Below are 14,686 nucleotides of genomic sequence, written 5' to 3' on the forward strand. Positions count from 1 at the left end.
ATTTGACAGATTCTTCCACCTGGCTACAAATGTTTCATTACAGTAGTAAGGAGCTATTTGTGCAGCATAATGATAATTCCAGGCTGCACAATGGCATACTGGTTAGCACTGTGGCCTCACATCAAGGTCACTGTTTTGATCCTTGGCTGGGGGGAGGCTTGAATGGTGGCCTTTCTGTGTGGAGTTTGCATGTTCTCATGTATGCATGGGTTCTCTCTGTGTACTCCGACTTTCTCCCACCATCCAAAGAGAACACCCGAGTGGAACCCGCCCAACTGCCTTTTCTGGCCTCCTTGGAAGGAAGATAGACTAGATTGTGGGAGTTATCAACCAATAAAACTGCTCACCTCTACTGGAGCAGTTGCAACCCAACCATAACTGAGACCAGACTTGGAGACGTACCAAGACCTCAAGGAAGAACTGGAGAAGGCCTGGAGGGTGAAAGCAAGAGTAGTACCCATAGTGATCGGAGCACTAGGGGCTGTGTCCCCCACACCGGAGAAGTGACTCCAACAGATACCTGGTGAAACAGCAGACATCTCTGTCCAGAAAAGCACTGTCCTAGGAACAGCTAAGATACTGTGTTGGACCCTCAAGCTCCCAGGACTCTGGTAGAGAACCCGAGCTTGAGAGATGAACCCACCCTACCCTGGGAAGATGGGAGGTGAAAGACAAGTTTTTATATATATTTATATATAAATTGAAAGCTATTTATAGTTTACACTGGAGAAATTTGGGCAGATGATAACAAAGATAGGGAAGGTAATCCATATGGAGGGCATTGCACTCCCGGAGGGCAGGATAGCGGATGTGGAGGAAAGCTAACAATCCAGCACCTCACAGCAGGGTGCAAGACACTGGCAGGCAAATAATACATGGAGCACCAAGTAGCCGGCATAGTGTACAGGAACATTTGTGCAGAGTATGGACTGGAGACCCCTCAGTCCGAGTGGAAAAATACCCCCAAGGTGGTGGAGAATGAGAGGGCTAAGATCCTCTGGAACTTCCAGAAAGGTGGTGGCCAACCAACCTGACATAGTGAATGAATAAGCAGCAGAGGAAAGCTGAGTGATTGATGTATCTATCCCGAATGATGGAAATATCAGGAAGAAGGAGCAAGAGAAACTGGAGAAGTACCAAGGCCTCAATGAAGAACTGGAGAAGGCCTGATGGGTGAAAGCAACTGTAGCACCCATAGTGATCGGGCACTGGGGGCATGTCCCCCACACTGGAGAAGTAGCTCCAACAGATACCTAGTGAAACATCAGACATTTCCGTCCAGAAGAGGGCAGTCCTAGGAACAGCTAAGATACTGCGTAGGACCCTCAAGCTCCCAGGACTGTGGTAGAGAACCCAAACTTTAGAGATGAACAGCCACCCGCCCTACCCTGGGGCGGGTGGCTGTTCATCTTAAATGTTCAAACTGGCAGCTGTGAGCAATAAACAAATCAAACCATTTAAATAGCTCAACACAGCTGATATCATGAGTGATTTATCCAAATTTAACATAAAATTCCAAAGATTAATAATTTCTCTCTGTAAACAAATTTACACACCTAACATATACTAAAACTACATAAACATTAATTTAAATGATGTGGATTAAACATGAAAAAAGGCTGTTGTTCATGACGACTATGCTCATCTTTGTAGTATTGTCAGGTAAAGTTCTTTCATACACTTTGTTGACATACAGATTACAAAATACAGAGTTTAGCAGATGCTTTAACCTCATGTAAGCTCACCTTATCGTCAACTCAGGTGTCCAAGGTGTGGTTCATATCACACCTGTGGGAACTGACAACCGTGTAAAGGAACCATTAGAGACGTGAAAATTGATCTCCACTGTATTATTTAATGAGGCAGAGATGTTACACCGTACGGTTTACTGCTTTGCACATGCAGGTCTCTGATGTCAGTGTCTAGTTATTGGTTGGGTCTGTAAAAAGTTCAATTATTACAATCAGTCACCAAGAAAAGAAAATGTTTAAGTTCCACAGTCATCTCAGAATGTTTGCAGCTGGCCTAATGAGCCTCACATAGAGTAACCTAAACCTTCATTAAAGCTTTAGGATGTCTGGAGTTCTTACATGTGGTTTCCAATGACAAGACAAGTTAGACTGTTTTAAGGCACATTGCTGATGTTTTTTAGTCATTTAGGAAAAATAAAGCAGAGTAAAAACTAACATGTTTAGTTAAATACAAGAGAGCTACTTTAAATGCTCTTATTTCTTACAGTTTAGGCCTGTGTGACTCAGCTGAGTATCATCTGTTTGTATTAACAAAACACAATAATGTCCCACTGCCTAAAAAAAAAATTAAACAAAATAGTTTGATAAGCTATGGGGAAATAACTTTGCTTCCCAGAATTTACCACTCATCTAACATGCAGCAGTTACCATAGAGACACAATCATTAGATACCTGAGTTGGGTGCTGGCTGGGAGCCAAAGCAGAGCAGACCAGAACACAGACGGGACTCAGAGGAAAGGCTCGTTTTATTTTTCATCATGCCTCGAAGAGGTGCTGCTGCTAAGTCTGACGATGGTGAGCATAAAATTATTCTCTTAAATAAAATATTGTTTAATATTTCTGTATGGAGTAAAAATTGAGTAATTGCTCTTTTATGTTATAGCTTTTATGAGTATTAAACTTTTTAAAGGCTATAAAACCAGGGATGTGGAGTAAATTCAATTTTGTTTTTACCTTTTTCGCTGCATGAATAAAGATGATCTCGCCATGTTTTCACCAGTGATAACAGCCATTGGTTTCTATACTGGTTCTTGGTCAGAGCGCCTTGTGCTAACATTGCTCAACTGATAATACTGAATGCAAGTTAGGGGGTTCAATAATTGATAATTGAAGAAAACTGATATTTTAACAAGACAGACTTCAGCCATAAATGGCATCTTTGTGAGGTGCTGCTGAAACCCAGCTGTGCTAAAGCTAAATGCTGAAGCTAACATGCTAAAATGTTAATGTAACAGGTAAAAACCTGGTTGGACTTTAAGGTATTTGGTCATTAAAAATGGCATTGCAACCAGGATTTTTTAAATTTAATATTTAATAAGTATGTACATGGGTTTATTTGACAAAATAACTGTATGCTAACATATGAAATAAATGTTAATGTTTATGATAGCGATAGCTCTAGATCCATGTTTTCTGAGTGGGATACCTCCAGTGGGATATTTATTTTTGTGCAGTACAGCTTTTCTCTCTTTCTTTCTTTCTGTATGTGTGTGTGAAAAGAAGAAATTAAGGCGGCGCTGGGAGATAGGGTTTAATTATGGAAGCCAGTTTCCGCCACTTAAAATGGAAAAAGAAAAAAATCTCAATGAATCTCATAACTATAATCTCATCTCATAATTATGAGATTTATTGTGTAATTCATTGTGTAACTTCTGATATCACTCCTTTCATTAGCATTTGCTTGTCATTATTTTGAGATAAATTCATAATTATTACATTTATAGTGATTATTTATCATTTAAAGTAATGATTTAAAGTCATCATTATAATTTTCATCCCACAATTACTTTTTGTCATAATAAATAGTTTTATCACATAATTATGACTTTATCTCTTAATTATGACTTTTATCTCCTAATAAGTTTTTATATTAGAATTATTGCTTTAATCGCTCATTTATGAGATTATTTTCTTTTCTTATTTAAGCTTATTTCCACACAGACCCGCAGACATTTAATAAATTATTTTTCTTTTTTTTGGCAGAAAGAATACGTGCAAACATAAAGTTTACAACAATTTGTTCACTTGAGTTAGCTGACAGACTTTGGATTTGTGCCTTAGCTTTAACTCTGTCATTGTTTACAATTTAGCCATAAACTTAGAAAGATACCTCACTTGCCATAATTAAGTCATTATCAATTTTATTAGTCAAAGAACTCATTAATAACAAGATGTTGAATGTTTTTATTTCTTCATTTTGTTTATCTAATTACATTAGTGGGTCAAGCTAAATGCTGCATCATCATGCTAATGTGCTACCTAGCAAACAAAACATTATAGTTTAGCTAAGCACTTAACAGTGAGTTCAGTTCAAATGATGTGAAAATGACTTGCAATTTACTAAACTTATTACAGTGTTGACCTAAAGAAATAAAAAATTAAGCATTGATAGAAATAAAGTGGAAGACATGTATGCTTGATTTCACTCCATTCATTAGCATGTGCTATGTCAATCTCAACCTATAGCATTGGATGATGTATTTTATCTGTTTCCTTAAAGTAAGTTTTTGATGTGATGTGCCTTTACTCTCTGTATTTTCCACAGTTGAGGTAGACATAGATGATGATGGGAGTGATAGTGATGGTAAGTAAATCAAACTACTCTTCATGTTACTCAAAATAGTGAATTATCTCATTAAAAGCTTAGGAGAATGTAAAGAATTATTCATTTTACAATGCAGACGGCGGTACTCAGAAGAGAACAAACAGGAAGCAGGCAGGTGGCAGAGGAGGTGCAAGAGGAAGAGGCCGAGGCAAAAAGCCTGCCAGCGACGAGGACGAGGAGAAGGAGGAGGAAGATGAAGCTCCTAGGGGACGGAGAGGAGCCAACAACCGAAGGCCGGCTAAAAAACGAGGCGGTGGCAAGGATGACGATGATGACAGTGAGGATGAGGGCCCTAAGAAGAAGAAGGGGGGTGCAGCTAATCGGAGGAAAGGAGGCAAAGCCCAGGATAGTGATGAAGACAGCGATGATGGGAAAGGAAAAAAGGGAAAGAAAGGAGGAGGGAAGAAGGGAGGGAAGGAGGAAGACGACAGTAAGGGTAAGAAAGGTGATGGCAAAGGAAAGGGCAAAGACAAGGATGATGACAAGAAGAAAAAGAAGAAGAAAGATGACAGGTAGGTAAAAGGAAGAAAAACTCCAATCAGTGCATCTGATAAATACCATAATGAATCATAAATCTACATACAGCACAAATACAGAAAGATACAAGCTCAGCTCACAGAGCAAAGCCCAAGCCATAAGGTCAAATAATTTGCATGAAAAGTTAACAAACAAGCCACAGATGACCTAGTTAAGAGTAGAAAAAAACCACAGGCACTTCATGTTCCTTAGAGCACAATGAATAAGATTTAGAGATTGTACCTAAAGAGGGACATCTGATTCAAACTGAGAAAAGGAGAAGCGCCTTTGTGAGAGAAGAAACCAAAGATCACTCTAGATGAGCTCAGGAGATCCTGTGATTAGTTGGGACAAAGTTGCAGAAAAACAACCATCCTATAGAAACCTCTCCTTGGTGCTAGTCACGCAACGCCTACGTGGAGTTTACAGGTGAAAAATAAAAGAATAAAGCTAAATAAATGCATAATAAAAAATTTGTCTGATTAAATCAAGATGGAGCTTCTCAGTTTTAAGCAGTCTGTGGGGAAGAAACCGTGACCCACAAAATACCAACCAAGCAGTGAAGCATGGCGGTGGCAGTATCATGCTGTGTGGCCGTGGTGCTTTACAACTTTAGGGTGATGGACAATTGGTTTTATTTAAAGGAAGAATTAATGTGAGAGAGTACAGAAGTATCCTTGATGAAAACCGTTTCCAGAGAGCTCAGGGCCAATCGTTTAGCTTCCAACGAGAAAAAAAAAATGGCTGACACAACACAGGAGTTATTTGAGAACAAAATTTTTGGGAATGTCTTTTTTATGGCCCATTGATCCCTTGACTTTACCCCAACTGGAAGACTAAAGATAGCTGCCAATCCCACCAATCAGAGTTGTGGCAGAAATTCTCCAAATTCATGTATGGAAAACTTTTTGATCATTCCCAAAAAAGAATCAAGGCTGTATGAATAACATGTACCTCAAAGTCCTGAGCTGTCAAGTGTCCTGCTGCCGCCCACTGACTTTAATGGCAGACACGGGCTGTGAGCTCTAGGGTTAGGTAAGCAAACAGGCAGGACACACAAAAGATCATTTCAGTGCATAGGCAGGTAAGTGCCTGCTTAATCTATCACAATCAAGGTTGTAAGACGTCATTAATAAACTTGCCAAGATAGCTAAATTATCCAATAGCAGCACCCAGACTGTTTAACTTTGTATGTCATGACAACCAGTAGCATGTGTTGATATTTATCCTCAAAAGAAACACGTAAATATCGTTTAAGCCTCTCTAGCAGGGTCATCCCTCCAGTAAGAACAGCAACCAACTTTGAGAGTGACGCATCAATTCACTAATCCTCTGTGAATGTACCATTGGCTTAGTGCAGTAATGTAAAAAAGCAGCATAGCGATCCGCCTTTTTATGTCTATGATTTTATATGGAGGAACAGACTATGCATGTGCGAACACACACCTTGGTGATGATATGAGATGAAAAGGCAGAGCAGCACTTTGCCTTCAGTATAGGATGTGACTTGGACCCTAATAAAGCACCAGGGTGCAGCTTCTCTGGCTGACCAGATAGAGGTGCTGTTGAGTCGTTTTTAATTGTGCTATGAAAAGCACTACATGCCATCAATTTCAAATCTGTAGGTACTACAGGCTTAATGTCTTATCCAACTAGACATTTTAGTGAATTAATAAATAAAAAAAAAGGCTTAAGTCAAACATGTAGGCTACATGTTTGACTGTGTGTCACATGAAAACAGAAATGTCCATGACACTATGTCTACTTGCCTCATCCCTTATTGGTCCCACCTTCCCCTTTCCGCTCCAGTTCGTCTGACTCCAACTCAAACTCGGATGAGGAAGAGGAATCCATGTCTGAGGGAGAGATGGCCCGGCTGATGGAGGAGGTAGAAGAGAAGAAGAAACTGATTGCAAATATCAGGAACAAGCCTTGGAGGATGAAGCGGAGGCTCGTACTTCTAAAGTAATGTCTGTCTTATGCAAAGACGGGATTTTTTAAATCAAACTACTGAGCTGATATTTGTTTCTCATGCTGATTTGTTATGTCACAGTGAGTCTTTGCTCAATTCCTAACAGGGAAGCTCAGCAGTTTGTGGATAAATTTGAGGGGGCCTTGGGAAAAGGAAAAGGCAGGAAGTGGTACGCTTATAAAGTGATGATGACAAAGGTTCGGCAAGCTTGTAGGAAAGCAGTTTTTGTTGTTTTCTTGTGTGTTTGTCTTCTACAAGTTTATCTTTTTAATCCTAGAAATGGATCAAGTTTCAGAGGGATTTTGAAAATTTCAGAACTGCCTGTATCCCCTGGGAGAGGAAAATTAAAGAGGTGGAAAGTAAGTTGTAGACACCTTTCTAACAAAGTCCCTAGAGGAAGATGACTTATATAAAATCATCTCTTTAATGTCCTCAGGTCACTTTGGGTCATCTGTGGCGTCTTACTTCATCTTCCTGCGCTGGATGTACGGCATGAACCTCGTGCTTTTTGGTTTGACTTTTGGACTAGTGGTCATCCCTGAGGTGAAGTGTCATTGTCTTGTTTCTGAGTTAAAAATAACAAAAATCTTGCTCATCATATTTGGCAAAGTTAACCCATAAAGATCCAACTTGTGAAAAAATAAACAGAAAAGGCCATTCTTTTGAATATGTGGTCTTTATTTATACCTTTAACATAATCTAAAATAAAAATGTACCAACATTTTTTCATGGATATTTACCATTTATTACCATGTGATATGTCAAAATTTTTATAATGTAATTTTCTGCTTTCTGGTGTCTATTCAGAGCAGAAGACAAAACATTTTGAGCAAAGTTTGTACCATAAAGTGATGCCAAATGTCTCAGAAACTATATGTATGGTATATGTTACACTGGGTTCTCATGGGTTAAGACTATGCAATAAGACTGTAAGAAAAAACTTGGGTGAAATATATATATTTTTTAAAAATTTCAGGTGCTGATGGGTCTTCCCTATGGGTCAATTCCAAGAAAAACGGTACCCAGAGCAGAGCAAGACACTGCTCAAGACTACTCTGTCCTCATGGACTTCAATGTAAGTGATACACAGATAATTCTGCTAAAACTACATTTTTTAAAATGATTTTTTTAAATCAAATTTTAAATTTTAGCAAAGGCTGTGATGGACTGGCAACCTGTCCAGGGTGTACCCTGCCTCTCACCTGATGATTGTTAGGATATGTTCCAGCTTCCCATGAGCCTGAATTAGATAATAGATGGATGGAATTTTAGCAAGGTGCTAACCGCTGGGATTAGATCAGAAAAAGTTAGAAAAACCGTGACATACCCTGACTTTATATATATTTTACTTTAAAAATCAGAGGAAAATTCTTATGGAGACCAAGCAGAGTAAGGCGTAATACTGCCCCAGTGATATAACTCCCTACTGGGATAATATGTTTCTAATGGTTGCATATGTTTCTCAAAATCTCAATAAACAACTCTTTATCAATGGTACTCTGATGGACACTAGTGTATCCCAACACCATCACAAATTAAAGATGGGTTTCTGTATGAATTTAGGACAAAGTAATAAGACATGACCCAACTTTGTTCGGAAAGATGGACCCTTTTTGTAGATGTTACTTTTAGACCCAATCCTGGCACCCTCACCTGTCACCAGTTGAATCTTCCAGAATGTTGTTTTCTCATTTTAGGAAATATTTATTTGTAACTTAATCATGATTATGTAGCAAAGTCTGTCAGAAAGTAAAGAACCAAAACCATTCTAACTTGTAAAGATAGAAGCTTAAGTGGATGCTCCTTCTATACCCAATCATGACACCCTTACCCATCTCAAATTACATTGTAGTAATTTCTATGAGCTTCTGTCTCTCTTGGTGCTTTTTGAGTGGGCCTCTATCATTCATTCATTCATTCATTCATTTTCCAAACCACTTAATTCAATTCAGGGTCGCGGGGAAGCTGGAGCCTATCCCAGCTGACTTTTGGGCGAAAGGTAGGGTACATCCTGGACAGCTCTGCGATGGACTGGCGAGCTGTCCAGGGTGTACCCTGCCTTTTGCCCAAACTCAGCTGGGCCTCTAGCATAAACAGTTAAATGTCTTTAAACTGTATTGGCTGTAATGAACTGGCGACCTGTCCAGGGGTTATCTGCCTCCCACCTGATGATTGCTGGGCTAGGCTTCAGCTTCCTTGCAATGATATAAAAATGAATGAATAAATGAAAAAACTGTGTGAGCTAAGTTTCAAATTTTTACTACACACTTAATTTCTTTTCTATGCCAGGAATATGGGAGATAGATTTAGTGAAAAATGCAAACATAAATGCCCTAAATTGTAGATTTAAGTGTTCATTGAGTTTTATTAAATAACCTAACCTTTCTGGGAAATAAATTTATAAAAGAAATAAATGCCTAACATTTAAAACAAATATGTAGAACGTAATAAAATCAAAGATTTATTATTAATGTGATCATGTGAATAATGAATAAAAAGGAAAACATTAAATGCATCTCTTATTTTTCAGGGTTACTGCAAGTATTCTGTACTCTTCTATGGCTACTACAACAACCAGAGGACAGTCGGCTTCCTAAAGTTCAGGCTGCCTCTGTCCTACCTGTTGGTGGGAATCGGCACCTTTGGTTACAGCCTGATGCTCGTGATCCGCACGTGAGTCTGCTGCATCACAGCGTCCAGCTCAGACAAGCTTCATGTGTTTATTTATTCAGAAAATAAATAAATGCACAAACACTCACCAGGTTGCATCACATGTTTATTTGCTTATAAATAATACCAGTTAATATAAATTCAATATGCAATATATTTGTTATATATTATATGATAAAATCAATTTCATCTGATTAAATTAGAACTCCTTGTTTGGGTGTAATTCAGCTGCAAAATGATTTAGTGTGATAACAAATGTTTATTATACTTAATTCTTGTTACGTTTGGGTTTGTCTTCTCATCACGAAGCACTTTTCCCCTCCTGTTTCTAAGCATGGCCAAGAACGCTGACGTTGGCGGCGGAGATGGAGAGGAAGGGGAGTTCACCTTTGCCTGGAAGATGTTCACCAGCTGGGATTACCTCATTGGTAACGCGGAGACCGCAGACAACAAGTACGCCTCCATCACCACCAGCTTCAAGGTAACCATGACAACTCAGCATTTTAAAGAAATTATTCACATTTTTATTGCTTATTTCAAGCACCTAGTCAAGGAAGTAATCTATTTTACCAATAGTCAGTCCGCCTCATTTTTACTAAGAACAGGAGTCTATTGTAGACGAGCAGGAGAACCAGAAGGATGAAAACATTCACCTGCGGAGGTTCCTCAGGGTTCTGGCTAACTTCCTCATCACCTGTAGCCTCGGTGGGAGTGGGTACCTCATCTACTTTGTGGTGAAGAGGTCTCAGGAGTTTGCTAACAGGGATGATCTCAGCTGGTATGAGAAGAATGAGGTAATAATGCTTGTGGGGGGGGGGAGCTCAGGTTGATGTAAATAATAATGTTATTCCTGCTGTTGCAGCAGGTTTGTAGAACCAAAACAAACTGGATTGAATTGAACTGATTCCCTGTATGGTATGACACAGAGGTAGAACTTGAATGTAAAATATTAAATCATTTGTGAATAAAAAAAGCTTGACATATAACATGAAGTGTGTGTAATAATAACCTGTTTGTCCAGCTGGAGATCGTCATGTCTCTGCTGGGCCTGGTCTGTCCTCCGCTGTTTGAGACTATTGCTGAACTGGAGGACTACCATCCTCGAATCGCCCTCAAGTGGCAGCTCGGACGCATCTTTGCACTCTTTCTGGGAAACCTCTACACCTTCCTGTTTGCCTTGTTCGATGAAGTCAACTCTAAGGTATACATTGCATCGTCTGTGTGTTCTTCCTTTCTTTACAAAACAGTAGAAAGAGAGCAAATCCTGCTCATCCCTCCTGGACAATCTATACACATCTGCTTTTTGTATTTGTGAAAAAAAAAATCTTCCACAGGTGTTTGAAAGATGCTGTTTTAATGTTAATATGTCGACTAATCCGCTGGAATTAAACTGAATTATTGCTTAGTGCAGTATCTTTAAATATGCATTGAGATAATTTTGTCATGAATCAACGCTATAAAAACAAAGGTTTGAATGACAAGGTGACTTGTGGTATTTCTTTATGGGTTTTACACTAATAAATCCAAATAAAAACATGCCTATATATAAATAAAACATAGCTGAAGGATTATATGACTATTGCAGTATTCACTCCGTTGTTGCCTTGTGTCTTGAAAATGAAACAGATTTTAATGGGGCTTGCACCACAAAATCTATTTTAATTGTAAATATGAGGAATAGTCCTTAAAGAGCATGTTGCAGGTCAAAGCCCCCCTTCAATTAGTATGTAAAAAAAAAAAAAAAAAAATTTCAGGAACCAATGTTGAGTAAAAACACTCTTATAAATACACAGTTTGTGTTTTTAGGGTAGTTTCTGTTGAATTATAATACTGCATCTAAAACCACAAGACAGGAAGTGACGAAGGAAGCAGAAGATGGTGCCAAAAGCAAAGCACCCCTGCCATCTAACATACCCAATCACCAGAAGCGCAGTAATAGCATCTCGCCTGTAGATGGCATGTTTTCAATATTAGCCTTAAAAAGAACCTCAACCTCAGTTTGAGAAAACAAAACTCGCTAAATCGCTGAATGCCATTTTGACATGAATGTGAATGTTCACAATATTTTGACATTGATTTGATCAGAAATTTTCCCATACAAATAATTTGAATGAATATTCGTAATCAGTTTGTAAAGGCCTTAAGACCGAAGAAATGCCAAACAAAATCAGCTTTTTCTTGTTGCTTATGAACACTTTCTTAAGAATCTGTCATTTTACAGTTTCTTCCTGCCCTAAATGTGATGGTAATTTACATGGAAGTAGTATTCTATGCCTTTTTTTTTAATATTATTAATTTTGTAATTGGTTTCATTTGGCTTATAAATGCACATTTAAAAACTGACTTTCTGCACTGTCAGCAGAAGTTGAAATGTGGCTACATTCAATTCAATTCAATTCAACTTTATTTGTATAGCACCACTTCACAACAATGTTGTCACAGGGCACTTTACATACACATCATTTCAAGCCAATTCCTACATAGCCTATAATAGAAACAAACTGATTGCATCAAGTCACGACTTCGATCCAATCCCCCATCCTGAGCTGCACACGGCGACAGTGGGAAGGAAAAAAGTCCCCTTTAACAGGAAGAAAACCTCCGGCAGAACCCGGCTCAGGGAGGGCAGCCATCTGCCTCGACTGGTTGGGGTGGAGAGGACAGGAAAGACAGATCAACATGTACAACTGCACTTATTCAGGAAGACCTGCGGAAAAAAAAAAAAAAAAATTAGAGACGGCAACATTGGCATATATTTATACATTAATATATTAGAGAAATAGAGCGAGGTACTTCTCAGTGCATCAGGTAACATTCCCATTGCTACATAAGTAATGGATGGCTAGACTACCCATAACTATAAGAGCAATGAGCATAACCTGGCTGCTTTGTTAAATCGGTTATGCTATTTGGATACGCTGGCCTGGGATGTCCGTGGACACCTGGGGCCTAAAATGAGAGTTCATTTGGTGCTTTACTGAGGCCAGTGTGCTGCTGAAATTTGAACTTTGACCTAACTAGGTTCTGTACATGGGGGATTTTCGGTGTTTATCCATGAAAGCAAATCACAAATACTTTTCTTTAAATGCAACAACCTAAGAAAATCCCCACAAGGGTTGAATACTTTCACAGGGCACTGTAGCCTGTGTAACACTTCACTATTAGTGGACTAATTGGAAAGATGTTTTTAATAACTTAATGCAAATAAAGTGAAACCTGCAGACTGATGAGTTTCTTTGTCACCCTCAGCTGGATGAAGAGCAGGTCATTAAGAATGCCTCCATCTGGGCCATGAAGGAATACTATGCTAACTTCACCCGTCTGCTCAACGACTCCGAGGCAACCCCACCCCCCATGGACCCTGCTGATATCATCAGAGGACCCTGCTGGGAGACGGCTGTCGGCATTGTAATGAAATTTATGCACATCTGCCAAAACCCAGAGGATGTAACAAGATAAATGAAATAACTTGATTTTCTTGCTGTTGCAGGAGTTTGTAAAGCTGACGGTGTCGGACATTCAGGTGACCTACCTGACCATCCTGATCGGCGACTTCGCCAGAGCTGTCATTGTTCGTTTCCTCAACTACTGTTGGTGCTGGGACCTGGAAGCTGGGTTTGTAAGTCTGTCAGCTGCTGAGATTTTAGTTCATTACCTCCAACAAGGGGGTTATGTTTTACCCAGCGTTTATCTGTTTGTCTGTTTGTGTTCAAGATAACTAAAAAAGTTATGGACAGACTTTCCTGAAATCTTCAGGAGTTGTTGGAAATGTGGAAAGAAAGAAATGATTTAATTTTGGTGGTGATCTGGATCACGGTTTGGATCCAGGAACTTTTTAAAGGTGTAGCGCTGAGCTGCTGGGAACGGCACGTCAGGGCGGAACCGGTGCTATTTGTGGCATCCAGAGCGCTCTGATGGATCCGCAGGTATAAATAAATAAAACATTACCTGCTTGATGGTAATAAATGACAGGTTTCATAGTTGCCGAAAAGTATGACTGTGCAACAGGAACCCGTAAGATTATTAAAGAGGCAGCTGGTAAGGACATCTGTTATTTTATTTTTATTAATGTGCTTCTGATGCGTTTTGATGTCCGTTATTAGAGCGTGATGTAACGCTTTGCCTGTATTTGGGCTTGTTTATTACCTCCACCAAGGAGTAGAGCTGGGCGATTAATCGGATTTTAATCTCAATTGCAATCTGTTTTTTTTAATGATCATAAAAGTAAAAGGGTGCGATTTTTTTTTTTCTCTTTGCAATTTGCACTTGTGTGGTTTTTATTTGCCAATCGAGCGTCACTGGCATTGCAACACTATGCTGTAAACTCCTCCCACCGCCGCTTGGGTTTTATTCTGCCACTGTTGCCAACTTGGCGACTTTCGACTAGCGACAAATCTAGCGACTTTCACTGGAGTTATTAAAGAGGTTTCTGCACAAGAGGTCCTGCCTGCAGACCTCACATATTGTTCTGCAGTTATGTACTCCATGAGAAGCAAGAACCAGTGCAAGAACAAGTAAAAATTATTTTTCGTCAGGTCCATTCCTCATCTACCAGAAGCCCGTCTACAGCGGGGGAGGCGTCACTGCGGGTAGCGAGGTCTGCTTTTATGTGCAATGAACCCGCTTGTTACCTCTGCCAAGGAGGTTATGTTTTTACAGACATTTATCTGTTTGTGTTCAAGATAACTCAAAAAGTTATGGACAGATTTTCATTAAAATTTTCAGGAGTTGTTGGAAATGTGAAAAGGAAGAACTGATTTAATTTTGATAGTGATCCAGATCACGGTTTTGATCCAGGAACTTTTCAAAGGCCGTGGCAGAGGTTTGAGCTCTCCTATTGCTTTTCTAGTCGCAGCTTTCTCACCAACAATTTTCTCTTTCTCGGCTGTTCAGCAGGAGGAGGCAAATAAACCGAGCCGGGTTGGGAAATCCTCCCTGCATTTTCTCAGCCATGTTTACCTTCCGAGTTTTTTCTTCCCTACTTTGTATTTTCATCCCAACACGCTATTTATATGCAGGGTGTGGCTATCAGGTATGCGCTGCTGGAGGGGGAGGAGGGGAGCCGGGAGAAGAAGCTCACGAAATATAAGAAATGAACAACTCCATTTCGGTTCTAACGTTTGGATTGGTCAGAGTTTTTACAGATTTTCAGTAAACTGAGGGGTGTAACTA

General features: G+C 39.4%; 1 protein-coding gene across 1 annotated transcript in view; it reads left to right on the forward strand.

Moving 5' to 3' along the window:
• Positions 1–875: 875 nt before the first annotated feature.
• The window catches only part of tmc2a (transmembrane channel-like 2a), a gene marked incomplete at both ends in the record, with an annotated part of 18,794 nt that continues 4,983 nt past the window's right edge, over positions 876–14,686 (forward strand). Inside the window, 14 exons of the mRNA XM_079256384.1 lie at positions 876–1,014; positions 4,297–4,335; positions 4,433–4,868; positions 6,682–6,837; positions 6,951–7,041; positions 7,122–7,203; positions 7,281–7,387; positions 7,821–7,919; positions 9,375–9,517; positions 9,848–9,995; positions 10,120–10,308; positions 10,536–10,715; positions 12,764–12,922; positions 13,005–13,133. Coding sequence (XP_079112510.1) covers positions 876–1,014; positions 4,297–4,335; positions 4,433–4,868; positions 6,682–6,837; positions 6,951–7,041; positions 7,122–7,203; positions 7,281–7,387; positions 7,821–7,919; positions 9,375–9,517; positions 9,848–9,995; positions 10,120–10,308; positions 10,536–10,715; positions 12,764–12,922; positions 13,005–13,133 — 2,097 coding nt within the window. The remainder of the gene's footprint in view (positions 1,015–4,296; positions 4,336–4,432; positions 4,869–6,681; positions 6,838–6,950; positions 7,042–7,121; positions 7,204–7,280; positions 7,388–7,820; positions 7,920–9,374; positions 9,518–9,847; positions 9,996–10,119; positions 10,309–10,535; positions 10,716–12,763; positions 12,923–13,004; positions 13,134–14,686) is intronic.

The sequence above is a fragment of the Telmatherina bonti genome (genome assembly GCF_933228915.1).
Source record: "Telmatherina bonti genome assembly, chromosome: 17".
In the NCBI taxonomy this organism is placed as follows: Eukaryota; Metazoa; Chordata; class Actinopteri; order Atheriniformes; family Telmatherinidae; genus Telmatherina; species Telmatherina bonti.